This window comes from Centruroides sculpturatus, unplaced genomic scaffold, assembly GCF_000671375.1.
Source record: "Centruroides sculpturatus isolate CEXI.00-Female unplaced genomic scaffold, Cexi_2.0 scaffold215, whole genome shotgun sequence".
Lineage (NCBI taxonomy): Eukaryota > Metazoa > Arthropoda > Arachnida > Scorpiones > Buthidae > Centruroides > Centruroides sculpturatus.
Window position 1 is genome coordinate 42,450 of NW_019384381.1, and position 13,161 is coordinate 55,610.

The 13,161-nt window shown below is 31.2% G+C and overlaps 1 protein-coding gene across 1 annotated transcript in view; it reads right to left on the reverse strand.

Annotated features, from left to right (window-relative positions):
• LOC111617885 (retinoblastoma-like protein 2) overlaps positions 1-10,271 on the reverse strand; it is a gene marked incomplete at its 3' end in the record, with an annotated part of 43,496 nt that extends 33,225 nt beyond the window's left edge. Inside the window, exons 1-2 of the mRNA XM_023359234.1 lie at positions 9,871-10,271; positions 9,187-9,258 (exon numbers count right to left, since the gene is read on the reverse strand). Of these exons, the coding sequence (XP_023215002.1) occupies positions 9,187-9,258; positions 9,871-9,945 (147 nt within the window). The remainder of the gene's footprint in view (positions 1-9,186; positions 9,259-9,870) is intronic.
• Between the last annotated feature and the right edge of the window lie 2,890 nt (positions 10,272-13,161).

The following is a 13,161-nucleotide window of genomic DNA, read 5'->3' on the forward strand; positions in this document are numbered from 1 at the left end:
GTTTTCGCTTATGAATTTAAACAAGTGCAAAACACGGAACAGGTTAACCAACGAGAATTTGGAAATTCAGCTGGTTGTTTCAACATCTGCCATTACACTAGACATCAAGAAGATTGCCGCCAGCATCCAATCTCAGCCATCGCATTAATCGCTTGGAGGTCCGGCCCCCAGTCAGTAAACTTAATCCTAATTTGGCCCTTCTTCACAAAAGGTTGTGCATCCCTGCGATAACTCTGCCGTTTTGTTTTCGTTGGCCCACCCTGTATATTAATGTTTATTGAAACAACTCCAGAAAGTTATATTATTATAATAAAGATTATCACTAAGTCATCAAAATAAAGCAAGTTTTACATCTTGATAGTTTATTAATAGAGCACACAAATAATGACATGGTCTTTCCCAAATCCATAAAATTTATATAATACAGTGGGTGATCAGATAGCGAACAAATCAAATAATGAACACTTTCACAAAAGATTTTTATGATCGGATAGCGAACAATTCGGATAATGAACACTTTACTGAACAAACATAAAAAGAAGCGACAAAAAATAATGAATACCAATTGATTTTCCCTTGTCTTCAGGTAACAATTTGAAACCTTTCGGAGCACAGGAGACATCAACATCAACACTCAACCATATACTGATCAGATAGTATTAATATTCCTCCGAATTTTGAAAATTTCCTTTGTAATTCCAGCTTTTTGTACCTTTCTGACAAATAATTTTTTATAGTATTAATATTTGCGAGACAGTCGAATGGGCACTTGTTAAGTTTTGTGTCAGGGCTTATTTATGAAAGGTGAAAGTTTAATTGTCCCATCAGATATCCATTAATGTTTTAATACCAAATTTTGAATTTCATCCAGGCCTTGCATTTAAATAATTTTTTTGGGCTAGTTGATTTCTGTTCTCTGAATTTTTGTAAGTGCTTTTCTGTATTTTTTATTTAAAAAAGGAACTAATAATATTATGGAGCCTAAAAAGAGGAGTGTCAAGAACTGTGCTCACTGTAAAAATCAAGTAAGAGATAATAGACAAGGTAGAAAGTGGGCACAAGATGTCTGATGTTGCTAGGCAGTATGGCTTGAATAAGTCTACAGTAGGCACAATCTTAGCTATGAAAGACATATCAAGAAGTCTCAAGCTGCTAATGGAGTAATGAAAATCACATCTGAGAAATAAAGAGCATTTTAGAGCTCATAATGGAACCTGAAACTGATCTGATGATAGAAGAACTCCAAGAACTCTCAAATGAAGAGTACCAAAAAACTCAGTGAGATATGCTTTCTTTTGAAAAAGAGAAAGACAAAAGAAGACCAATGTCAACATCTGCTACTCAGTGCCAGCCTGAGCAAACTCAGCCCCTAGGCAAATGACTTTGATGTCGTCCCATTTAAAAAAAATTTGCAACAATATAAAACACCAATGTAAAATAGAGTATCTAATTTTTATTCAAATACGTAATAAAACAGCATAATACCTATATACAGTGGTGCCTCATATAACAAACGCTGCGAACAACGGACTTTCTGTTTGGCCGTTACGTGACTCGAGCAATAGACTGGCTGCAAACAACAGACTTTCTTCGAACAAATACGAATGATGTTTCCACTCTTTTGCTATTGCCAATGACAATCTGCTATTTTTATTATATATTAGTATTATTAGAATATATTATTAGTATATCTGAAGTACAGAGCTCCCATTGGGATTCGGCTTGCTCCCTTGTTTATTATGTACAGTACATCACCTCAGTGCAGGGTATTTACATTTATTCAAGTGTTGTGCAAATCATGGCTTCTAAAAAAACAGAAAAGTAATTTCAATTGAAACAATGCAAGAAATCATCAGAAGGAGTGAAAGTTGACAAAAACTTCCTTGTCAAATGGGGAGAGGTTCAGGAGTTTACCAACACTCATTATCCAAACAGAGCTGAGGCCAACAGGATCAATGATCTCTACAATGACACCCTTGTCCGTCATTTCCGACAGGTGGTGAACAAGAGAGAGAAACAGACTACCTTGGACATGTTTTTCAAGAAGCCAGCAGGGAAAAAACAAAGGATGGGACAAGAGGAGTTGACCCTACAAGCTCCGGTAGCCTCTCCTGAATCTGAATCCGATTAAAAAACAATAAAAAAAGACCCGCTGCAATGTGTAAAAAGTCTGTATCTGTATGAATGTGTGAAGAAAGCATTCCTCCACCTCCTCCTCACAACATCTGACTATCCGGCATAATTGGTGACTGCTCCATTTTCATTTTTTTTTTTTTATGGTACAGTATGGTTATTTTATGCTGCAGAACGAATTATATGTTTTAACATGTATTTCTATGGGAAAATGCGTTTCGTATAACGGACTATTCACTTAACGGACGTGCGCCTGGAATGGATTAAGTACATTATACAAGGCAACACTGTAAATATATTTTCTCATAAAAAAATCTGCTGTCACTAACAACACATCGTTACACTTTTTTTATAAAATGATATTATTTTTCCATCGTTTTTACAATTTCTCTCTTAAAAAGTTTCAATTACTAGTTTACAATCATGTACAATAAACCAATGGAAAACGAAACATACGAGTATGTTATTATAAGCTTTATTTATATGAAGCAGATAGGTATATTAGAATTACACAAATTCCATTATCCTTGCCTTGGTTTTTGCAAAAGTGGAAATGATCTCTTTTAAATAAATTGTTTCAGCTATTTCCCGTTCTATCGACAAAGTTGACAACCCCATAAGTCATTCTTGAGTCATTGTAGAATGCAGGTAAGTTTTAATAAGTTTTAATTTAGAAAAACTGCACTCACCACTGGCCACAGACACAGGAAGTGTTAGCAACACCCTTAATGCAGTTACTAAATTGGGTATGATATCTACAAGTCCTTTTTCACAAATATAATTTAAAACTTCTTGTGGCGTAGGGTTATTAGGTACTCTTCTAGCAATAGCTTGTAATTTGTTGCATAAATCAGTTGCATCAATATCTTTAGAGTCTTTGTGAGTTAGAGACTCTTCTAATTTTACACATTGTTCGAGAACAGCTTTGGAAGTTTTATTTTGTATGTCATGAATGTTATAGAGACAGCCAAAAACATGATTTATATTTTTTATCTGATTAAATCTCTCGTCAAATGAATTTATTGTGGTATCTAACACTGCAAAATAAAAATTATATTTGAACTGTTTTTGCTCGTCATGAATAGGTATCTTCCGCTTCATAACTAAACTGCCTTTTCTTTTTTCTTAGGCGAACTGGCTCCGTTTCTAATGAAACGATGCGAAAATGTTGGCTTCTTCTGAAATTTCTCTTGCTTCTACCAGCATTTTCTTGAAACCCAAATCACTTCTACAATCTGTAAGAAAGGTTTTTGTTTTTAGTAGAGCATTTGTAGCAGTGTTAAGATCAAATTTTTTTGATTGAAGGAATTTGCTAGTCAAATTAATTTTGAACAAAATGTTGTACCATACAAGAGAAGCAATAAACTTGAAATTTGCAACTTTTTTAGCAATAGACTGAGCCTGAATTTGCGTTTGATTTCCTGATGAACAAATCAACGTTTGATCTTCATAAATATTCATGAATGAGTGCATCATGCACATCAGCTAGTTGATAATGCAATGGACACAATGCATCAATCCTACTTTCCCATCTTGTATTGCTCAGTAGTTTTAGTGTCAAATTAGGCACATGATGCAATAGGACTTCCCAACAGTAGGTTGAAGCAGAAAAATACACATAAATAGTTTGGATCAAGTTGAAGAAGGATGTAGCTGCCAGACAGAATTTAGCAGCATCATTCACCACAAGATTTAGGATGTGAACTGCATGGTATGAAGAAAGTGCATAGATTTTTTCTAAAATCCTTTTTGGAACACCACTGTGCTTACCTTTCATGTTACTTCCATTGTTATATACCTGTCAACACAAAATTTTCTAATGAAAGAGACATCTCATCTAACTGATACAAAATTTTTTCAGTTAAACCAGCGCCAGTTGTGTCGGTAAGAGGAATAAAGCCTAAAAAATGTTCTTTGATTTCACTTTTACAATTACATTCTTTATCATCATAAGTTATCTTGGACAAATGATGAAAATCCTCCACTAAATATAAAAGATTACCGACAACAAAAAATAGAAAGAAAACCAAATCAGCACGGAGACATAGTAATATATATACATAACAATAAAATTACGAAATTGTATCAGATGTAACTTTCTAAAGGAACTATATAGATGTAGCTACGATAGTTGTTGGTAAGCTGATGATGGTAATAATCTATTGTTCCCCATCTACAAACTATGGAATTTTCCTTAACGTTATAAATGATATATTATTTTATAAATCAACTAAATATGGAATATATAAATTACAAATAATTGGGGATTTCAATATTGATCTATTTAAAAACAACTCTTCAGATACCTCCGAATTGATAANTTGTTCTCCATCTATAAACTATGGAATTTTCCTTAATGTTATAAATGATATATTATTTTATAAATCAACTAAATATGGAAAATATAAATTACAAAAGGATGAATATAGACGTAGTTACGATAGTTGTTGGTAAGCTGATGATGGTAATAATCTATTGTTCCCCATCTACAAACTATGGAATTTTCCTTAATGTTATAAATGATATATTATTTTATAAATCAACTAAATATGGAATATATAAATTACAAATAATTGGGGATTTCAATATTGATCTATTTAAAAACAACTCTTCAGATACCTCCGAATTGATAAACCTTTGCTTTGCAGAAAATTTAACTATTCTGGCTGATTTGAATCAACCTACTAGATATGGAAAAACACTCATTCTTTGATAGACTTTGGTCTAACAAATGATAGTGTGTGTGAATTTTTAATACATCAAAATTTGATTTCTGACCACCTGCCTATCATCATCTTTACTCCCAAGAAAGACCTTGATATGGAAAAAAAAAGAGTAAAGCAACCTATCGAAAAATCAATAACTCCTCTATTTACCGTTTACGAAATACTCTGTTGTCATGTTTTTCCTGGAATTATTTTTATACTCAAAGTTTGACAACTGACCAATTAGCTGGCTTTTTATATACTATCTTACTTGTTTTCATAGATAAATATGTTTCAAACAAAGAATACTTAAAAACAAATAGAAATAACATGAAAGCATTCTTTAAGAACTTTATATCTGATCACACACTGATATTAATAAAATAGAAGAAAACTTTATTTAAGATAGTTAAGAACAAAAATTGGATGACCCTTGAAGAACAAAACAAATACTTGAAGGATATAAATAATAAGGAATTGAATAAACAAATAAGGAAAAATATTGAGAATGAAGAGAAAAACTACTACAGTTTACTGTTTTCTACTGTTAATCCCCTTTTTGATTTCTGGAAAAGTATTAAAATGTTACCCTTTGAGGTAACCAAGACAAAGAACAAGGTTAAAATAGATCAATTGATTTACAAGGGGAAAATGCTTAATGATGAGTACACATTTAGTAACATCTTTGCCGAGCATTACAGATCTATGAATGGTTTTGCACCTGATGTTTGCGGCAGTATTAACTCAAAGCAATACATAGAAAAATGCCAGTATTTCTAATACTTTCTCTTTGGAAAACACAACTGCTTTAGAGGTCTACAACACTATAATGGGCGGCTTGAAAAACAGTTCTCCAGACATTAATTTATTAAATATTGAAATTTTAAAATATATACTTGATATCCTAACTCAACCATTATCGCATCTGATAAATAAATCTTTTGAAAATGTAATTCTCCAGAAAAACTGAATCAAAACTTAGTTTTGCTATTATATAAGAATAAAGGATCAAAAAGTGAAATAAAAAATTACTGTCCAATCATAATAGTGTCTGTTTTGGCAAAAATTTTTGAGATTTTCTACGAAAGATTTTCTACCATTATAGACAAATTTCAGATTATTCGCAGTAATTAATATGCTTATAAATGAGGTTTCTCGACGGTAGACACTCTGTTGCCTTTAAAACAATTAATAACGTCCCAACTTGACAAATCAAATATAGTAATATCAGTATTCGTGGACCTCTCAAGGGCATTTGACAGCTTGAATCTGGAACTTCTGAAACAAAAATTGCAAACTGTTGGTCTGAGAGGAACTCCTCTAAGTTGGTTAAAGTCATATTTGCCAAACAGTACTTATTACGTGAAAATTGGGCAACTATTTCTAGTTTCTTTAAACCGAACAAAGGTATTTCTCAAGGTTCAATTCTAGGTCCTCTGCTTTTCAATATACACATCAATGATCTGTTTAATCATATATCAAAAGATAATATACTTATGTATGCTTGTAGTCACCGAATGGTGAGTCGTTAAAGCAAAAAGGGAATATGAATAAAACAATGGAAAAAAACCTTTATTTTTCATCGGTTGGTTACTCCTTTTAAATTTAAGTTCTACAGGATCTTTTGATTCCGACACTCCTTTAGGTACTGGGCTTACCCGTAGGAACAAAGAATCCCACACGCAGGTAGGAATGTTGAGACAAAACCCGCGACAAAGTCAAGATCCAACCGACAATTTCGATCGCGACAAAATACATATATATCTAAGACTTAAAACTAATTATCAAGAATAAAACAGAAAGGGACAGAATTTAAGACGTATAGATTGAAAGAGGAATGAGAGATNATATATATATCTGATATCCTAGCTCAACCATTATCGCATCTGATAAATAAATCTTCTGAAAATGGTAATTTTCCAGAAAAATTGAATCAAAACTTAGTTTTGCCATTATATAAGAATAAACTGGAGGCTTTTTGATCCTTTATATAAGAATAAAGGATCAAAAAGCCTCCAGTTCAGTATTCGCAAAGCATTGCTCTTTGTTACAGAGCACAATTACTTCTGCTTCAATGGAAAAATTTATCTACAGAAACAGGGGGTGCCGATGGGCTCACCACTGTCAGCTGTATTGGCAGAACTTATCATGCGGCACGTTGAACACAGTGTTTTTAAAGCCCCTCTCACTATAGCTTACCCCTTAATTTATTTAAGATACGTAGATGATATTATTTTGGCGTGGCAGGATACGGAAGACTCCTTCCGGGTATTAGAACATCACTTATCAAAAATGTATACCTCTATACACTTCACTTGGGAGAAGGAAGTTGGGAGAAGAATCGCTTTCTTGGACTTGCACATTCACAAATCCCAGGAAGGCTTGGAGTTTTCCGTTTATCACAAATTTGGCAATATCCCACCCATAATACCGGCCACAGCCTGTCAACCACAGCAATATGTTAATGCGGCCACAGCTCCCTTGATCAGATGGGCATTCTTACTACCATCGACACAACTTATCAATACTGAACTGGAGACTGTCCGCACAGCGGTGTATGCGGCGGGATTTAGTTCCTCCAAATACATCCATATTAAAAATAGAGTTATGCAGTCTCTCTTCCCTGCCACCACATTATGCAGACCAAGGGATTGGACAACACTTCGTCCCTCACTCCCATACTGTGGACACTTCACGGCCCGGATCTGCCAAATCTTTAGGCAGAATGGTTTTCGTTTACCTATAGCCCACACCATGTCTGCGACGAATCTTATGTAATGAGAGAGATGCCATTTCCACCCTGGAAAAATCTGGTGTATATTCCGTTCCCCTGCAAAATCCAATATCAGGACTATGCACCAATTATATAGGAGCGACTACCGGAATGCTGGCTGCTCGCATATCTGAACACCAATGTTCGGTGGCACTTGGCAATTGCAACACGGAACTTTCCAAATTGGTGATACAACAACACCACATAGCGCTTTGGAATCGAGTGGCAATACTCAAACGCTGTGATGAAGGGAGCTTGATGTATATTTGGGAGGCCATCTTCATAAAACTGCTCTCCCTGTGCAACTCCCCTACCCTCGACTTACCGGACGTCTGGATTAATTTATATAGGCATTTAAAAAATCAACAATAATTCTACACTCTTTTCCCACACCTCCTATATGAATCAAGGTGCATACGTGTCAGTCTTTTTATGTGCGTTTTATTTTTATATGTTACACATGTTTTATGTATTTTAAGTTATGTCACGATTTTATATTTAAAATTTCAATGTAAACTTGCACTTATGGCTCTATTCTGATCGGCTTCTATGCTGTATGTTAAGGTGCATGCGTGCCAAAATTTTATATGCATTTACAAAACGTTTTTAATTCAAAATCTAAAATTTACTTGTTCTTAATAGCCATTCCAATTGGCTTTTATGTTATACATGTTAAAGAGCACATGCGCCAATTTTTTGCATTTACAAAATAATTAATAGCCATTCCAATCGGTCTTTGTTTGTTTAAAATGCATGCGTACCAATTTTAAATATTTAATTTTAAAATTTAAATATTATTTGTAATAGTTATATTCCAAAAACGGCTAAAATTGTTAATGTTTAAATTTAAATGTTCTGTTCGAATTCTCTATTGGATTTTGAATTGCCTGAAGACGACATACATANTTTGCATTTACAAAATAATTAATAGCCATTCCAATCGGTGTTTATTTGTTTAAAACGCATGCGCACCAACTTTAAATATTTATTTCTAAAATTTAAATCTTATTTATAATAATATTCCAAAAACGGCTAAAATTGTTAATGTTTAAATTTAAATGTTCTATTCGAATTCTCTATTCGATTTTGAATTGCCTGAAGACGACATACATATTTACGTTGAAAGCGCTTGCAAGATTAAAATATTTCTTCTAATTTTATTTAACGCCTCATAGTCTGAAGTTTCTTAATGAAATTTTTGATTAAGCTGATCAAATGGTGGCCAAAATGGCAAAGAAAAAAACCATTGTCTCAGAGAATGACTACTTCACAATCAATCATCAATTGAGTTATTTGTGAAGATCTTGGTTTGCTAATAAAGTGAAAGAATATTTAAGAACAGCTTGAACTCATAAAAGGACTACACTGCTGATTACTATGTATCTAACAACTCTTACATTCCAGCAAATAAAATCCAATCACCATCTAAACTATTATAAAAAAATAAGAATGACAGTAATACTTAAAATATATTATATTTATAATCACAAATTATTTTAAGATTTAAATACTTATCATAAATATTCTAATTATTTATATTTAAGTTTTGCATTATTTATTTAACATTTTACTTACATGACTTGCAGCTTGAGGTTGAAGCCGATAACATTTCATTATTTCTTGAAAACTTTTGTCTTCTCTTGTAACCTAAAAACAAATTTTTATTATTGGAAATTCTTATTAAAAATTTTATTACTTAAAAATTCTTCTAAATATTATAATAATTGAAAGAAACACAAGATCATCAGACACAAGCCATTTTATAATTTACTGATTTCTTTATTTTGTATAAACTCATTATAAGAAAAAAAAATACAACCTAAAGAAAAATTTAGAATAAGTGTAACTCCAAATATTTTAATGTAAAAAATCTTATTGATAATATAATTCATCATCTTAAATTTTAAACAAATAAAATAAATGTTTATAAAATCAGAACAACATTGATCTTTGTTATTATATTACTTGGTTAGTTAATTTTCTTAAAATTAATTAAGAAGGTTAAAAAGGGCATATTTGTTTATTTTTTAGAAGTTCTAGTAAAGTAGAAGTTTTGTTTTGTTTAATATTTTTAATAAAATTAATAAAATAATTAATTAGTTGTATTTGCAAAATATGTCAAATACCACAAGAATGGTGTCATACCAGTTAAGAAATGAAATGATTTTAAAAAATTATGAACAATCATTCATTATTAATAAATGTAAATTTATAATTTTTTATTTCTTAAAATTACATTATTTAATTAAGTAGTTCTACCTTGCAAATTACATAAATTGCACACATAATTAACTGATCCAAATGACGATCACACATTAATTCTGTATATTGCATTAATGAATATTCAAAACAAGTCCAGATTTTCCTTCTAAGATCTTCATCAAGGATATTTAATCTATCACAGAGATCTCGTATTCTAACACCAGCCAGATGATAAACCTAATATATATAAAATTGCATATAAAAATTCACATAATATTTAATCATTAATAATTTAATAACTCTAAATATAAATTCTACTATCAATTTAAAATATGACCCCTATTATATCCTAGATGCATTTTACAAGTGCACACTGTTGGCTCTTATAATAAAGAAAATACACTTGAATACTCAACATATCTTTTAACTAAATTATAATCTGTAATGTTCGTGGTTACAGTTCTCTATGTAAGAAACATTACAGATTATAACAATGCTAGTTACTTATTACACTCTAAAGCAGGGCTTTGTAAACTATGGGTCATGACACCAAATGGAGTTGCAAAAATTAAACTGAAACAGTTTAATTTGAAGAAACAATCAGATTTTATTCATTATCATTAAAGTGTACTTTACTTTCATTAATATTTGTATACTTAAAACAAATCCTAAAACCAGTTTTTATATATAATTATGTATATTCTTTTGCTTGCAAATAAATAAAGTAGTTATGGGCAATATTTGTATGTCTTTATCTTATATTTAATACCAGGCCTGGAGTCATAAAAAAATCCACATAATAAATGGGGTCACGAATGAAAAAAGTTTAGGAAACACTGCTCTAAAAATGAAACTGCTTAACTTAACTGATAGTAATTCATTGCTTTACATTTCTTACTTTAATAATAAAAATTCACTTCAAGTCATTAACATACATATCAGTTTTAAAGAGAATCAAAAAATTTAAAGATTTGTATTACATAAGATAATTCACTTTATATCATATTTTCACTTAATTTAAATTTAAAAATTCTATAATTTCATAAAATCACTAAAGATTAATGTCAAAACAGATTAGTAATAATTCATATATTAATTAAATATCTGCTACCATAATGGAGATTAATAAAAAAAACCTAAACATATAAAATTTTTTAAAATATATGAAAACTAGCAGGTAGGCCCGGCTATGCTCAAGCAAAAGTAACCATAACTATGATTAAGATTATTACGTTACAGTCACAGAATGCAAGAATTGGGTCCCCTTGTTTCCAGACTAATTAGAGAATTTTTAGATGGTTCTAAAAATATGTTCGATTTCCCGCAGAAACGAAAAAAAAATGTATCTGCATCTTGCACGTCGCTTTCTCTTAACAATTCTATTGTTACTTAAAACTTCTATTGTTACTTAACACTTTTATTGTTACTTAAATCTTACATTATTGATGGAAGTGTTAAGCCTTAATCTTGTCTCTCTCCCCCGTGGGAAGGAATTTCGAAAAATCCCTTCTTAGTGTGCGTTTTCGTGACATACCCTAACTGTGTACCGAATTTCAACTTTCAACTCCTAACTGTTTGGGCTCTGCGCTTATTATTATCAACTCGTCTTAATTATATATATAGATTTATATTAATTTGAATTTCCTAATACCTTATAAATAATATTTTATTAATAAAATATTATGTATATTTTCTGTGATGAATATTTTGAAAACAGAAAAGTTATAGTTAAAAACTATTTTTAAAAAAATGATTTTAAAATATGAGTTTCATATTAACAGTTTGAATAAAAAGTTAAAATTATTCAAATATGTTAATATGTAGAATAAAAACCCCTTATTATTAATTTTCTGGAAAAAATATAATTTTTCAACTTGAAAGAATATTACAAAAAAAATGTTGCAAAACTTTTAAAATTATATTTTCCTTCTAAATTTCTCTTATATCAATTAAGTTTTAAATAGAATGATTCTAAACAACCAACTGCAATCAGAATAATTCAAAATATCTGTGTAAAACAGTATGAAAATATTCTGAGTAAAATATGCCTACCAAATTATTTAAGGAGAATGTGGCTAAAATATTTATTTATATCATGCTCTCATAGTTTAAGGGTACCAAAACAAAAACAAAAATTATTTCAAAAAAACTTCAGTTTTTCATTAAAAGTTCAAATTATCTGATATTAAAACATTCTTTAAAACATAATTAAAAATAGAAAAAATAAATTCTATATAAACAATAAACCAAACCCAATTTTCAATAATCAATCACTAAAATATCAGATTTTTCAGTCTGTATTTAGACTAATGTTTTAACAAATCATTTCACCTACATTAGACAAAATTAATTAGTTTGAATTATTCAAATATCAGTCTAAAATCTAGTGAAATCAGTAAATTTATTGGGCTAAAATTTGAAAAAAAAATTATAGACTTATGAATTTCCACTGTCACGTGTCTGCCTGCCTGTCTGTCTTTCCTTAATCTCAAGAACAGAGTTAGATAGATGAAAGACAAGATCAGATACAGAAACATTAGGGGCAGGAGGCATTGATTAACTATATACAAATTCCAATGCAAACCAGAAGTTGTATTATTTCAATTCAAAAATTTTCTCCTAAAAGGTGTTAGATAGATGACTGCCATGACTCTATTGTTAAAGGAAAAGTATGATGCACAGGGGCAAGCTACTACTAATTTGAGGTGGAGAGCATAAATTTTAAATTAAATTAATTAAAAATATGATTAAAAATTGCAGCCATGCATTGTGACGATGTCACAATAAATAATTGCTCATTTATAGTTAAGTTTTTGAAATAAATAAAGATATAAATACTAGTGTTGTAACGAATAGTATATTCGGCCTTAGGCCGAATACCGAATATTCGGCCAAGAGCGTGGCCGAATAGCCGAATATTCGGCCAAATTATTCGGCTCGATTAACGCACGTACGAAAATTGGCGCGCAAACCGCATTATGGCAAGGATCCTGCTCTCTATTGGCCCACTGTCACTACGCTTCACCAATCACGTTAATTCTTGACAGTTGTAGCGGACAGACAAGAGCGTCGTGGCAGTATGTGATAAATGATGATATCAAATGTGGATAACAATGAAATGACCTACTACCTAACGGAAAAAGAACAGAGAAGGACCGCGAAGTGAAAATGTGAAAATAAATATGAAATTGAGTTGATAACATAATCGAACAAGTCGAGGCAGCTTATAGGCACGAAATTCGCGCCCGTCAACGCCAAACAATTGTTGTCATAGACTTCGGAAAGCTAAATGCTTGTAATGAAAGTCACTTAGCGTGCACGGGCGAAAGCCTGGGGCCGTTCGGGCTA